Below are 15,465 nucleotides of genomic sequence, written 5' to 3'. Positions count from 1 at the left end.
TGCCTCCTGTCAGACAGACAGACTGCCTGGCTATCTGATTATTTGCTTCTTTCAGATTTTACTGGTATGAATATCTGCATGTGCACTAAAAAAGGATCTTTGTTTCAGTTTATCCGCTCATCCGGGGCGGCTCTACCAATTTTGCCGCCCCAAACAGTCGCCACCGAATTCCCGCCGCGCCAAGAGCAGTGGAGCTGATGCCCAAAAGCCGCCATGGCGGGAAAAGCGGCGGAGCTGCCACTGAATTGCTGCCGCAGGACACAGATGGCCGCCCCATTCTGCATGCTGCCCCAAGCACCTGCTTGGAAAGCTGGTGCCTGGAGCTGGCCCTGCCGCTCATGCTGCTTATTCCTCATGCAAATCCATAATACTTTCTCTGTGATGCCATCATCATCTCCACAGTAACCAAGTGTGATGTCACAAACATAATTTTATGGCTAGTGTGTGTTTGTGTGTGGGCGGAGGGGAGCGGGGGATGGGGGGAGAGAATAAGCAGCTGACACAGAAAAAAATTATATCAAAGTTTGGATTTTTTTTATTTTTATCAATTGAAATTTTTAGGGTTGTGTAAAATTATGTGGGTGGGCAGAAAATTAGTATTTAATGACAGTAGACATTGAGATTCAAAAAGTTAAAGCTTTATAAACTGTTAAAGCAAATCATCAACATCACATGTCAAAACATAAAACAGATCATACTTGTTTTTACGCTTCATTTGCTAGTCTATTTGTAACAAGCCTAATTCAAAAGTCCAGATTGCTGGATTTTGACTCTCATAAATTCTCAAGCAGCATTGTTCTGACTGTGCCTATCTGTAAATTTCAATTATTATTGATAGAAATTTATTTTTTGTTTGTTTGTGTGTGTGTGCAGTGAAATTGACGTTTACTGATATTTACTGATAAAGATCTAATCTTTCCATGCCTAAGTATATGTAGGGAGTGGAGAGCTAGTTCACCTAAAATAAAATGTGAACCACATATTAGCTTAAAACTCAAAGAGAGTGGAGGAAAAATCCCAGATGAAAGTCTGTTCTTGTTGTACTGTCAATTTGGCCCTAACTCCAGAAACACCACATATCTCAGGAGAAAGCCTAAATTCATCTTATTCAAGTTTGATTCCCAGACCAGAGATGCTCAGAAAAGCATGCAGATTTATCTCAACGGAACCTAGTAAATATATCCTCTGAATTTCCACATGGTGATGTTTTGCTTTTCCCCTAAATACAAAGCAAACCTCTTTTTGTTAAAGTGACCAGTTGAATGTAGCAACCTGATAATTGCCAAAGCCATAAAAAAACCACATGGTGATGGCTCAACTGAGCAGAAGCATACCTGGTCATTAACGGGACATACAGCTAGATTTTGTTCATCACAAGAACAGGCCACCCGGATGTATTTCAGCCAATTTCCAGCGCCAGTCTGATTAGCATCAGCACAGAATTTCTCATTTCCCAGGTCGTCAGCGATCTGAAGAAGAAGAGGAGATGGAAGAAATTTTTTCACTTGAGATGAAATGATAAGTATGGAAATCAACAAGTGAGGAATGTACTTTTATAGTTCTTTGCATTGCAGGCCCCCCAAACAAGAAGTAAAGCTAGAGAAACAGCTTGTTAGTCTACATCACTAATAAAAATATACAAACAGAATAACATCAGCTGAACTACAAAGCTGCTCAAGTCCCAGTGAAGATCCTCCACTGATTTAAGGGGCACATGATCACATCCACAATGATCAAGGAAAATAGAGCTCCCGTATCCATACAGCTATTACAACTAAACAGGTCACCTTTTCTGAACTGCTTTCTGTTAACTATTTAGCTACTTATATGGCTCCATCTCCACCTTATCTGTTTCTATTATTAAGTTCAAAAAAGGAGCACAGTACTTACTATTGTAAATAAAAACAGACATTCAGTTCTGCAAGAACAAATCAGAACTATCTCTCCGCCCACCAACCTCTGTCACCCTTTCCCACTAGTTCCTCGTCCCAGTCTCCTTTCCAAGCCAGTCCCAGATTCCTTCACAACTCCAGTTCCTAGTCCCAGTCTTCCTCCACTTCCCTACTCATTGTCCCAAATGACTCCCCCAACTCCTGCAGGTCTATCTTTTGTCCTCTCTGCGTTGAAATCTGGCAGCTTCCTCCTCCATGCTGCCTAGGTCTAGGTCATTGACAGCACAGGACAGACAAACTTCTTGCTCTCAGTTTTGGTGCCTGGTCGTGGCCCCAGCTCTGGCCTGCAGCAGTCCAGAACAGTAATTGCAAGGAAAGTCCTACTCAGCCCTAGACAATTGGTGCCTCCCCATACGGGGCGGGGGGGGGGGCACAATCTAAAGGGGAGGAGACATGATTGTCCCATGTGTCCTCTGCCCACTGATATCCCCCCCCACCGGGGGGCTGCTGCACTCTCCCCGCCCCATGTTGCCTGTGTGTGTGTGTGGGGGGGGGCCCTCGGTCCATCTCTCCCTGCACCTCCCCTGGCGCGTTCAGCCGCTCTCCCTGGCAGCTGGGCAGGGAGTGGGATGGAGCCTGAGACAGCCTAGATGGGAGGCAGCAGCCGCCTGCTCCCTGCCTGGGCTCGGCTGCTGGGGACAGGGGCTGAGCTAGCCAGAGCCCCCTCTCCCCTCCAGCATGTTCTGGCTTGCTTGCCCCCCTGTGCCCGGCAGCTGGCATGGCAGATTTTCATGCAAAAGGCACATCCCTGACACAAAGACCACCACTCTCTTGCCAAATTTCAAGTTTCTGCTTCAAAGCTGAGGATGTTAGAGCTTAAGGAAAGGTCACCAGAATTTTTTTTTAACACGGGCAAAGCAACATCTTTTTCTTCCCTGGCCTCATTCTTGGAAATGGCTGACCAGTCTGAGGCTGAAATTTTCAAAAACCGTTCAGCCTGAGTCCGACACCCAGTGTGAAAAATTTCAGCCCAAATGGTTGAAGTTATAAGCAACGAAAAAAAAAGGGTCCCAATAATGCGAAATATCAGGCAAGCTTAATAATAGTGTGGTGCTACTATCCCTGCTTGTAATAAGGAACACATGATCATCCCTGTAGCTACTCTCTCTCTGGATCACTGTACAGCCTCCCCTCGGAAACTCCACTCGAGCCCGGCTTCCTGAAATAATTTTAAAGAAAAAGTACACACATCCTCGCAGGCTCCTGATAATCTAATTTCCTACAACAGGATACAGAAACTGAGATCTCCAATTTAACTGGGTCCTAGACCATAAAGGGCCTTACAGATCGTAAACATAGAGAGGCAAGTTTCAGAGTAGCAGCCGTGTTCGTTTGTATGCGCAAAAAGAAAAGGAGTACTAGTGGCACCTGAGAGACTAACAGTTCTGAGCGAGAAGCACTGAGGTTTCAAACGTTCAGACCAGCATGGCACCTTCAAGAGATGAGCTGCTGCATTTTGCACTAGCTGAAGCTTCTGGATGGACTTCAATTGTTGTGCTAAGTAGAACGAACTGCAATAAACTAGCCTTGAGGTTACAAAGGTGTGAACTACTTTGGCAGGGTCTGCCTCACAGAAGAATATTCACAGATTCTGGTCCAGCCACATACAATGTTTCCACAGTGAAAGTCTGAAACTAACGGTAAAAAAATGATAATTAACACTTAACCTACCAGAAAGTGCCATGACTGGTTAGATTAATGCTTATATAGCAAAGTAACAAGTAATCTGAAACTCCCATAGACAAAAGATTTATATTAAAGAAATGAGGTAAAATGAGGATATATCTCAAACAGAAAAGCTTCAGAAGTCTGGAGGGTTTTTTAAAAAGGAGACAGTTCTCCTGGGAAAGGAGTGCATTTGTCAACATGGACCCGACTTGTCCTAACCGCAGTAATAAAAATACTCTGGGTAACAAAATCAGGATGTATGTTTGATGTTCAGCTGCTGAATTAAACACTGTGCAGAAGCTTGAAGGTAATGAGCAAATCAGGTAGCATCCGGCAGCATCCCCCAATCTTCACGACATTGTCAAAGTGGATTGTACATTATAGTAGTGACAATCTGAATAAGGTCAAACACTGAAGAGATACTGTCAAACAAGATAGCAATGTCCGGGACTACAAGCATGATCTAAATTATAAGCTTTCTTTTTGCACTCTCTGAGGGCTGAGGAAAGACACTTCAATGAGTGCTGGTCGAACCCAGAACTCAGCTCAAATTTGCTAAAAGACTCATAATTCATGAACCATTGAGACCTTGTGTTTCAGAATGAAGCCTAGCCTGGCTAAAAATCACATGAAGCTCACTGGTTTGAGCTTTCAAGCCCAAATTGAAACCCTGGGGGCGTGAAATCTCATGAACCAAAACCGGAAAAAATATTTATGTGAAACTCTGAGAACTGAAACCCTTGTTTTTCACACACTCCTCCAATCTGTAAATAAACTGAGCTGACATGAACAGCGGCCCAGCAACAACACCGAACTACGTTCTGTCCGATATTTTTCTGTATCACAACGTGTGTTTCTCTAGTTTTGATCAGGACACTGAAAATAAAAACAGCTTCCTGTTGCAGTGTGAGATAGTTGGCAGATTCAGGGCCCATGCGCGGGGTTGGTAGGCAGGCCATTAGCCTGTTTTAAACGAGAGAGTTTTGCTTTTCTAAGGTTTGTCCCGCGGCCGGTGCTGAAACAAAACTGGATAAGGTTTTGTCCGGCATGAGATGGGAGATGCCATTTTGAAAAGTGTGCTGCTCTGCCCCCGCTGCCTGGCTCACGTTGGTGGGGGCAGGCCCCCACCGTTCCGGAAGTACCGGGACATCTGGTATTCTGGGAATGCCTCTGTGGCCACCCCTCGTGGTGGGGCAGTTTTGTAAGAAATGAATACAGTTTATGAACATACAGCAAACACAGCTGAAAAGGAGGAAAGCACTTCTCTTTAATGGGGACTCTGTCTATCAACACACTCAGGGCTTGCCTACGTGGTGCATTACTCCACGCAAGAGTAAATTCTAGCGCATACTAGAGGGTTGTGCACTCAGTGGCCTGGGTGGATCCTGCTGGATGCCCTAAAAGTTCCCTAGTGCACATTAATGTAGGACTGTTCAAAATGGGACTGCAGGAACATGCACTAGGCAACTTTTAACGTGCGCCAGCAGGGTCCACACAGGCCCAGCTACTGCACAACAGAATTTATACATCTCTAATATGAACTAAGGCATGGTGTAGACAAGCCCCCAGACTAAGGCACTGGACTGGGATTCTGTAGATCCAGGATCAATTTCTGGCTCTGTCATTGTCTTCCTGTGTGTGACCTGAATCTCTTACTTTGGGTTTGTACAGTGCCTTACCCAATAAGGCCTTGATTCTAGTTGGGGCCTGTACACATTGACATAATATAAATAAGGAGCATCAAGGAGCTAAATATACTCCAGAATACCTTCCATATTCAGAGGTAGGACTTTCACTACCACCTTCAGTTTGACTTTAGATATGGTAGCGGCCTGGACTCATTTAAGAGTGCTACATTCTATGGGTGCTACATTTTGGTGCAACAGAGAAAGCTGACTCTGAATTTCGTTCCTTTGCTGCAATGGGATATTGCCCCTCATAGTTGTTTAGAACAGGAAGAGCTCATAAGGGTTGGGTTCAAAGCAAACTTAATAGGTATGGATAATAATTAACTAATTTGTTTTAAAACAGCTAACCCAATTAATTTTATTTAGAAGTCAACCTTCTAAAGCCTCCAGTTTTTTCAAGGAGCAACTTCTCTTTAGTAAATAATTGCATTAACACTTTTTTCTATGCCTACAATTAATAGGAGGTGAAAATGTTAGTAGTTATAGGTTTAACTACTTGATCAGAAGGCACAAAGAGGTAGTTAGCTGTGTAATTACTATACTTGCCTGCAATTTAGTATGGATGCAAAAATGACACAGCAGAACAACACACACACACACACAAACACGAGGCTGGTTGTGTAAATCTGACATTTAAACACTAGTTTCTGCATTAAGATATCAGTATTTGCCAAAATATACCATATAGTTTCCCCCTGTATATGGAAGGGAAATAACTGCAATATCCCAGATACCATTTATTGGCAAATGTTGACTTTTTGATGTAAATATTTCAACGCTTCCGTATTTGTCTGACAAGCTTCAAATGCCCCACACTGTGAATTGCTGAAAAAGGATGATGTTCTGACATCACAGTAAGATAGGCAGAATCGACTGCTTACTGAAATAAAGTACTACACAGCCAACTCTATGGTGTAGGCATTCTTAACTAAGTCCAGTACACTAACACCTCCAAAGATACTGATTATAAACACCCACATCCTTTTTTGATGCTTGAGTCTATAGGAAAAAAATTGATGAAAACCATGGGCAAGTAGTCCCCCACTACCTGAGCGGTGTACTGTTGGGTTTTTTTTGTTTCGAACACACATGTAGAGAGAGAAGTTTAAAATACCCCATAAAAGCACACCTAGTTTTCTGTCCGTTTATGTTGAAAGACGATCAGAAACTTAGTGCTGGCTAATCTGTAGCATCAACTGTTTCCAAATCAGTTAAAGATATTGCCCAACATTTTTAAAAGTGACTCGTGGTTTTGGATGGACTAGGCAGCAATTCTATCTTGTGTCACATTAAATTATTATGAATTGTATTGCAGTAGCATCTGGAGACCCCAACCAAGACCAAGGCCACCTTGCGCTAGGCATTGTACAGACACATATTGAGGGACAGTCCGTGCCCCAGAGAACTCACAATCTAAATAGAAAAGACAGACAAAGCATGGGAAGGTTGAAGCATTCCTATCTGTATTTTAAAGATGTAGAATTGTGGTACGCAGAGATTAAGCAACAGGGAGTCTGTCAGAGAGCCAAGAATTGAATTCAGCTTTCTTTTTAACCACAAGACCACCCTTCCTCTCTAAATGGCATGGACTTTTACTTATCGATATTGGAAAATGCTTCACAAATTTACAAAGCACAAATGCCCCAAGAGGTCCCTTTTTTTCTGAACAGCCTCAGGTTCGCCGGATGGTCCAGCCTTAGGTGTCCTGTATTATCTATTCAGCAGCAGCAAATGGAATGACACAGAAAAACGTAGAAGTTGCGTTTGTACTTAACCAGTGAATCTGAAATAACAGAGTTGAAATCTAACAGACCAAATTCTGCCTTTTGTTTTACATGCTAACCACCTCTTTTATGCCAGTGAAGTTGCACAGGTGTGCTTGAGAGGGAATTTGGCCCATGGTTACCTGAATTAATCAGCTCTCGCCGTAAAAATCAGGTGTGACTAGCTATTGATAAATCTTTGGCAAAAGGTCAAAAGAGAGAATTTATGGATATTTCACTCAGTGTCAGGACTACAGTAACTGCATTCTTCTTTGCATATCTTACTGTCCAAAACAGGATACCATTGCCCACAAAGCAGAGTTCACAGGGAAAGAGGAACATATGTCTTGACTATGTCTTGACTATACCCAGGTCTACCTCTCTCTTAAATTAGAGCATAAGCTCTTCAGAGCAGGGACCATGACTTTGTATGGGCTGTAGGTCACTTAGCATAAAAAGGCTTTGGGCCGTATTGTAATATTAATCAGGATAAATAAAAATATGTATGAACCCTCTGCAATCTCTCTCTCTGATCAGCTTCCCATTTCTTCTTGTCTATCCATTTTATTGTTGTGGATTTCCCCACTGCTTTCTTAGACTCAACAAGTCAAAAATTGAATTTACCTTTTTTTCATGACTTCTCTTACCCATTTCTCTATCACATTCGACAGCTCCACTATCCTCTTCATCATTCGATCACCAAACCTAGGGTTAAGCAATATGCCTTCATTTCTTTTTCTCTTCACATCCTACCTGTGTCACTTCTTCTGCTGTAATCCACCCCTTCCTCTCTGTCCACGCTGCCAGGGCCATGGCTTGATCTCTCTGGGACCATTGGTAGTTTCTCTGCCTCCAGCTTTCCTACCTCTCCCCTCTTTAGTCTCTTCAGTTAAAACAATCCTCCAGTGCTCCTGACTTCAGGTGTGTTTGTATAAGGGGTTTTGGATAGGCCCATTAGAGAGAGATGAATTTTGAAGCCAGGTCTAAAGTTCTGACCAGTTTTGGTACAGACACATTTTTATCTAGCCAAAAGGAAATTGTTGTCATGTTCCAGGGCTCACTTTGCAGCTTCCTCTGCTTTCTGCTGAACAGCATTGAGGATCTGAATCCAAAGGGCTCATTGATCTTGCAAAGACTCCAGCTTGTAATTTATTAAATCAGAAATGCTGAGTTATGAAGCTAAAACTATGGAAAAATTCTCTTAAACATTTACAATTTTTTTTTTTTTGCACATCATTTGAGGTTTCCTGCTTCTCTAATTTGTGGGCTCTCCATTGGGTTGTTTCTTTCAAATTTTAATGGGCAGAGTCCAACATTTGACTTTAGCAGAGGTGTGCCATATGGACTGGAATGCTTACGGATCTGTCGTCAGTTTGCCTAATGGATTCCCAGTGTGCATGAAGAAATGAAGCGCCCATGAGTTTGCCATCAATGACCCAGCGTCCTGTTGCTATAACACCACTCCCCAGAAGCTGAGAGTGCAATAAACCTTCTCATCCCATAGTTGCAGGATCTGCCTTTGACAGTTTGGCCGATGTACGAATTTTATTTGGCAGGAGTGAGGGAGGTTTTTTTCTTTAATGACCCACAAGCAGATTTAGAGCAATAAACTGTTGCCATAAGGTTTTGTTGTGTTTTTTTAAAAATAAGGAAAAAAATTTGCTACAATTTATGACTTTTAAAAGTAACTGAAACAGAAAGTCCATTCTTGCAACAAGATGAAGAGGGAAAAAAATTGTCCAGAGAAACACCTCTGTCAATGTGTAGACACAAAGCCTGGATGAACTCATAAATTCAGTGCTCTGCCTGCAATTAACCAGGCTTCCTGGAGATCTGACAAAGAGTTAATAAGAAATGTGTCAGACAAAAACAGGTCATAGTACTGAAAAGTCAACGGGAGGTGCAACAGAACCAGCCCTGTTCACTGGCTCCCCACTAGCTTGGAGTCACAGGAAGAGCTTTGAGGGATACTGACACAGAACTACTTTATAAAGCATAAAGTACAATGTCTGGCCCAAATTTAAGCCCCACCTACATGACTGAGAAGCTTCTCCCCATCCAGAACATGAGTGCCATGTGATAAAGATAACAAGGATTGGAGGAAGGGTGATTTCTTCAGGAGCCAGGACCTTTGTACATTTGATGGATCTGCCACAGACTTCTTACATGACCTTGGACAACTTGCTTAGGTTCATCCTGCAAATATTTATGCACATACATAACTTTACTCATGTGAGTAATCTAATCAATTTCAAAGGGACCACTCATGTGAGGCAAGTTATGTGTTTGATTAAATGATTGCAATATCAGATTCCATTAATGATTGCATTAATCTCTCTGTGCCTGAATTTCTACATTTGTAAATTGGGGTAACTACTATTCTCAGGCATATCATGGGACTTGAATTCATTAAGATTTGTAACACACTTCAGATCTTCAGATTGTGGGAGATATTGCATAACTAAAAATTACTCTTATTTATACCAAAAAATAGCATCTCCAATGGCTTGGAAAGCTCAGAATGTGTGAAGCAAAAAGAAACCCTTGCAAGATGTCTTTCCTTTGAAATAAGTATGTTAATGGCAACTATTGAGACTGGGTTGAAAAAAATGAATCCATGGACCAATCCAGTTAGAAGTTTCTATTCTCAAACACAGGGTTTGTGTCTTATGGTGGCCTTCACAGCTGCTGGGCAGCTTTATTCCCATTAACAGGTCTAGTGATGACAACAAACAGCTACAAGGGATGGGAAATAAACAAGTTCAGATTAAAAAAAAAAAAGATTGGTCTTGACTTTTCACTCAGACCAAACTCCTAGCTGAAATGAAAATGTTTTGTCAGGTTATGTTTCTATTTCTAGGTAATATTCACCTCTACATTATCTGGTTTCAGCAAGGCCTGGAAGCAGAAATACTGGTGTCCTGCAAGAAAGACTGTTCTGGTGATTTATTTCATTTATTTTTTCATAGGGGAAGGACAAAACACCCTCTCCTCCAAGCCCCACCCCACAACACCAAGCCCAAAGACTACTAGAAATCCCATGAAAACAGCCTGTTCTTTCAAAATGTCATGCTCAATTTCTAGACCAAGAGAGTCTGGATAAGCTCAGACAAACTTTGGAAAGGCCTTTGAATGTCTTGTCTCCTATCTGAATCAAACCTTCTAGCCTTTTGAAGGTCTGCCCATTATTAATTGCTGTTCTGTTCTGTACCAACAGAGAACTGCCAGTGAATATTTCCAATGTATCAGCTGGCTTTGGGTAGGGACAGAGGGCCTGAGAAATTGCAGTGTCCTTATAAAAAATTATTCTATTACATGGATCTGTCTTTCAAGCACAGCAGATTGATTCCAGCTGAGTGTACATTAGACCTGACTGTAAATACAAAATCTCACCAGAGAGAGCAAGAGCAGCAATAATAAGACAGCATACTTGTCTCCAGAGCTAACTAAACAGGATTTCCATGTAAAAGCATCTTCCTGCTCTAGAAAGCAACCAGGCCCAGCATGTACTAGAAGGTTTAAGAGTAACAGCCGTGTTAGTCTGTATTCGTAAAAAGAAAAGGAGGACTTGTGGCACCTTAGAGACTAACCAGACTAACTATGCATCCGATGAAGTGAGCTGTAGCTCACGAAAGCTTATGCTCAAATAAACTGGTTAGTCTCTAAGGTGCCACAAGTACTCCTTTTCTTTTTAGAAGGTTTAAGAGAACTCACACTTGATCTACGTGACAGGGCAACCTTTGTGCAAAGGGATAAGGATGAAAAATTCAAACCTTATGATAAAAATCAACAACTGTTCTGCTTTTCTTCTCCTGTAAAAAGATCCCTGCTTATTTTCTTGCTTTAAAGGTGCAGGTTCATTACATAGAAGCCAACTGTAAATAATACAGGATGTCAAAAGAGGTGCCACTCATGCTAATTACTGCCGATGCATGTAATCTTTCCCCCTCTCTTTCTCTTTCTCTCTCCCTGCCTCCTCCCCCACAACCTCACTCTCCTTGAGAGGTAAAGGCTAAACTTTCACAGCAACGGCTAATCATCGTGCAGAAAACCAGAAAGTAAAAATGTCAAAACAGAAGAAGAGTTTCAAGCTGATGGCAAGCATTTATCTCAACAAAAGCTCGTGTTCCACCAGTAACATAATTCATACCACACTGATTTAAATTAAACAGTAGGCTGTAAAAAATAATGTTTGAATCAGATCACAGATGTTGTACACACAAGTCAGAAATGGGATTGTCTGACTTTACAACACACACACCAAACCTGGAAACTTTCTTCCCAAGAAAGAGCTCAGAACATATCTTTTTTTCATAGTGCATTTTGCTTTATCAAAAAACAGAACAACACAAAAGCAAAAGTCTGCTATATTTTAATATTAATTGTTCATCAGTGTCTGGAGCCTTGTGGATGGAAAAAGAGGCAAGTACTTAAAATAAAAGTGCTTGACATGGTAAACAAAAGATACAGAATATTTGTAGGTACATTGAGATTTAGAATTTCATGCAATCTAATTCCAGTCTGACTGGGGGACTGGGGTGGGCGTGGGGCTCAGAAGCATGCAGAATAGCACAAGTGTTTTTCTAGTGCTGTTCAGAAGGATTGAATGTGGCATGGTTTGGGTATGACAGGCTTGCTATCATTTAAAAAGGCTTATATAGTATTGAACCGTCTTTCTAATGAAACCATGTCAACTAGCCAAACCATTGTTTCCATATGACAGATGGGTAAACTGAAGAGAGACACAGCTTAAGAGAGTTGCTCAAGGTGATGCAACAAGTCAGTGTTTTCTGACTTCTGGTCCAGGGAACTCCTTTCTGGATGCTAAACACAAGGGTGCCCTAGTCCCAAGGAACTGCCACGCAGGGATTATTCTGGGTATCATTGGCTTTCTCTGAAGAAATGAACAGAGATCATTCCTCAAGATCAGAAGGGTATATTCTACATTCTTGATCTCCTGCAGTTGCAGGGAGAATGGGCATTTGTAGGCTTCAGTTCTTATTGTCTTTTGCATTTCTATGTGCTGAACAGACCCTGAAAAGAGTAAACAAAAGAGAGGAAGGATGTTCTTGTGGGCAAGGCACTGGAATGGGACTTGGCTGGTGTGAGTTCAATTACTCGTCTGCCCCACATCACCTGTGTGACCTTAGGCAAATCACTTAATCTCATTGTGCCTCAGTCCCCCGTCTGTAAAATGGGAATCACAATGCTCCCTTTCTCCCACCCTTTGTCTGACATGCCGAAATTGCAAGCTCAGTGACTGTCTCTGACAGCACCCACCACCAGGGGATGCTGAACTCAGGTGATGCCTTTTGATGCTACTGTGTTACAAACAAACAAACAATAGTGATAAAATCAGAATGCACATCTTTCTGTTACACTAGAAATCAAGCCACAGAATCAGCAGGTCCCCAGCATGACACTCAAATGGGTCCACCACTGTGAAGAAACTGTAGCTTGTCTTTTTTTAAAAAAAATCTCTAATCAACTTCCATTAAAAGGTTTTGTGTATTTGTCTAGACCAGCATCCAGTGGGGTTACTGCTGCTTGTTTTAAATCACTTATTACTACCTCTCTCTTTCTCTCTCTCTCTCTCTCTCTTTAAAGCTTCGGGAATGGAGTTGTGAAGCACCACGAATTTGTAGGCCTCTTCAGAATGATTCATTGAAAGCCCTGAGTGCCAAAACCATTTTCCACATTTCACACTCTTGCCAGAATAGTAGCAGAAACTTCAAATGCCCATTCCTACTGCTAATACTAATTAAAAAATACCACCCTTTTTACAGCTTTTGCAAAGTCAATTGAAGGCTCAAGCATGAGAAGCGCCATATGAAATAACATTGTCTCAAGGTCTCTTACAAGCCTTTTCTGTGGAAGAATATTGGCTGCTATCTGATAACTTCTTGGAACCCTACTTTCCTCCCCCATCACAAAACCAAACCAAAAAATGCTCAGATTCTACTTGATCATCAATAATATACCAAAGAAATTATAACCTCAGTTATCCAGATGACACGGGGAATATTGAATGAATTCAGATAACTAAGGTTTTAGAAATAAAGGGCATTTTCAATTCAATTAACAGATGTTGAGAGATACGACTCTGCTTCAGCTAACAGGGAGTTTCAGACATTTGAGGTTTGGAAAATCAAAGCTGTGGTGTTTTATCATTTTGAGGCATAGGAATTTAAATTAAAATAAAATGAGAATGTCCGTAGAGCTGATTGTTACACTCTCCTTCTCCTTTTTTATATGACAGGTTTCAGAGTAGCAGTCGTGTTAGTCTGTATTCGCAAAAAGAAAAGGAGTACTTGTGGCACCTTAGAGACTAACCAATTCATTTGAGCATAAGCTTTCGTGAGCTACAGCTCACTTCATCGGATGCATCGGATGCTGTAGCTCACGAAAGCTTATGCTCAAATAAATTGGTTAGTCTCTAAGGTGCCACAAGTACACCTTTTCTTTTTTATATGGGTACCTGGGCAACTTTTCGCCCCTAAAAACTTTGTGGTTTATCCATAGTGCCAAAAATCAAGCATTAGGACAATTACTGGCAGGAAAAGTTCTGAGAAATATGATTGTAATATGATCCAATTGAAAAATCTCTCCAGATTAAGGAAAAGTCATTCTGCAGAATGACACATTAGTTCATATATTATTGTGCTAGTTGTATTCATCCCAGTGAGAAGCGTTTTCTAGGTCTCGCTCTGTTGAAATTCACCTGTACGTCTGCTCTCATACCAAGAAACACACTTACAGGGGCACAATAGAGCTAAAGTCATTGGCAATGGGCATTTAAACCCTTGGACGCCTATTACTAGTTCAAATGGGATTCAGGTTAGAAATGACCAAATTCGTTACTATTTTGTGGCAACTGTGAAGGCAGGTGTAGTCCAGTCACACAATCATCCATCACATTTGGACCCTTTTTGAGACTCAGCAGAGAGGGCAAAAAATGGAACGAGTCATGAATAGTGAACTCCTGCCACACTGAGGTCACGGTTTGAGACACCTTGGCAGGATCATTGTGTCTGTAAAGCTCACACTACAAACTATTCATGTTGTACTTGCTTGGTGGATGAATTTTGGACCTAAATTTCACCAGCTGTAAATTCACCATTTTTTTTTAAAAAAAGGAGAATTCATGAACAGCGTCTACCTGTGATGAGACATATAACACTGAACTATCTCCAGTGCAGAAAGAATACAATCCTTTCTTACGTCTGATTTGCAATCTCATGTCAGCGTATGCTACTGTGTTCAAGCAGGTTAGAAACATTAATCTAACAGCATACATTTTTTCACATATGAACATTAAATTGCACAATATTATAAGCCAAGAGCTTGCACATTACTGCAGGCTTAGCCATGACCTTACTTACACCTTGTGAGCAGAGAGGTTTAGAAAAAGAAAAAGAAAAGCAGTACCCTCCCCCAGGGTTGATATTGCTTTGAGCATATCAGAACCGAAGTTTCATTTACACAGGAAGCACCCCCTCATCAAAGGTGCCTCAGATGTATGGGGAAGCACAGTCCTTGTAACCTTTCTTGCCAGAAATGAGTAAGGCAGCTGCTTTGCAGATGATTCTCGTGCTTTTTTGAAGGTGTGAATTAGATGAGTTTGTAAACTTGGTTGGCACTGGAGAAAAGAATAAAAGAATATTTGTAGGTTTCCCTCCCAATCAACTTAGTTGACTGCAAACAAGAACAAAGACCTCTGTTTAAAAAGCTTAGCAAACGAAGTGGCCATCTCACAGTAATAACGTGCTGCTCACCAATCATGAAGTTGAAATGTGTTATTTTCTTTATGTGTTATTTGATGTTAACCAAAAAGGAGGTGCAAAAATGAGAACATGAAGGCTGCACAACTGTTCCACAACAACATCGGAGGCTCCTACCCTGCTGAAGCAATTACGATCCTGCATAACAGCTGTCCATGAACTTTTCTTTGACAGATAAACAAAAAACCCCAATAACATTGTAACCAATCTGTAGCTATTTAGTACTTTGTGGTTGCCATTGTGCCATGACTTTCTGGAGGTAGAGCGCATATCTTCCTGCCCCTAAAACACAGACTTCGACTCTTGAATGAATGGGAGATCGCCCTTAGCTGGTAGCAGGATAGGGCCTCTGACATGTAGGCTACATCTGCATTACACATAACTGGCGGCGGTGTGCAAGGCCCACAGAGCGACATGCCACAGTGAAACACAAGCTGCATCCACACTGCTGTGTGTAGCTCCGTGTGTCAGTGAAAGGTTCTGGCAAAGCTCCAGCAGTGGGACGCTATAGTGCTAAAACCCAGCAGCAGAGACAGGGTACATACCCACACGCTGCCAGTGTTACTTTGCTTGCCTAAGCTGCGACTCACTGCCTTCATTGCTGTTTATGTCC

At 41.7% G+C, this 15,465-nt stretch overlaps 1 protein-coding gene across 7 annotated transcripts in view; it reads right to left on the bottom strand.

Moving 5' to 3' along the window:
• Window positions 1-15,465, bottom strand: part of PRDM16 (PR/SET domain 16) — a 458,571-nt gene that overhangs the window by 63,281 nt on the left and 379,825 nt on the right. For all 7 annotated transcript variants that reach the window (XM_043531722.1, XM_043531723.1, XM_037881276.2 and 4 more), the window contains one exon: window positions 1,335-1,469. In XM_043531722.1, the coding sequence (XP_043387657.1) occupies window positions 1,335-1,469 (135 nt within the window). The remainder of the gene's footprint in view (window positions 1-1,334; window positions 1,470-15,465) is intronic.

This window comes from Chelonia mydas, chromosome 18, assembly GCF_015237465.2.
Source record: "Chelonia mydas isolate rCheMyd1 chromosome 18, rCheMyd1.pri.v2, whole genome shotgun sequence".
Taxonomy (NCBI): Eukaryota; Metazoa; Chordata; order Testudines; family Cheloniidae; genus Chelonia; species Chelonia mydas.
The sequence above is the reverse complement of the archived record's forward strand: the minus strand, read 5'-3'. Positions and strand labels throughout refer to the sequence as shown.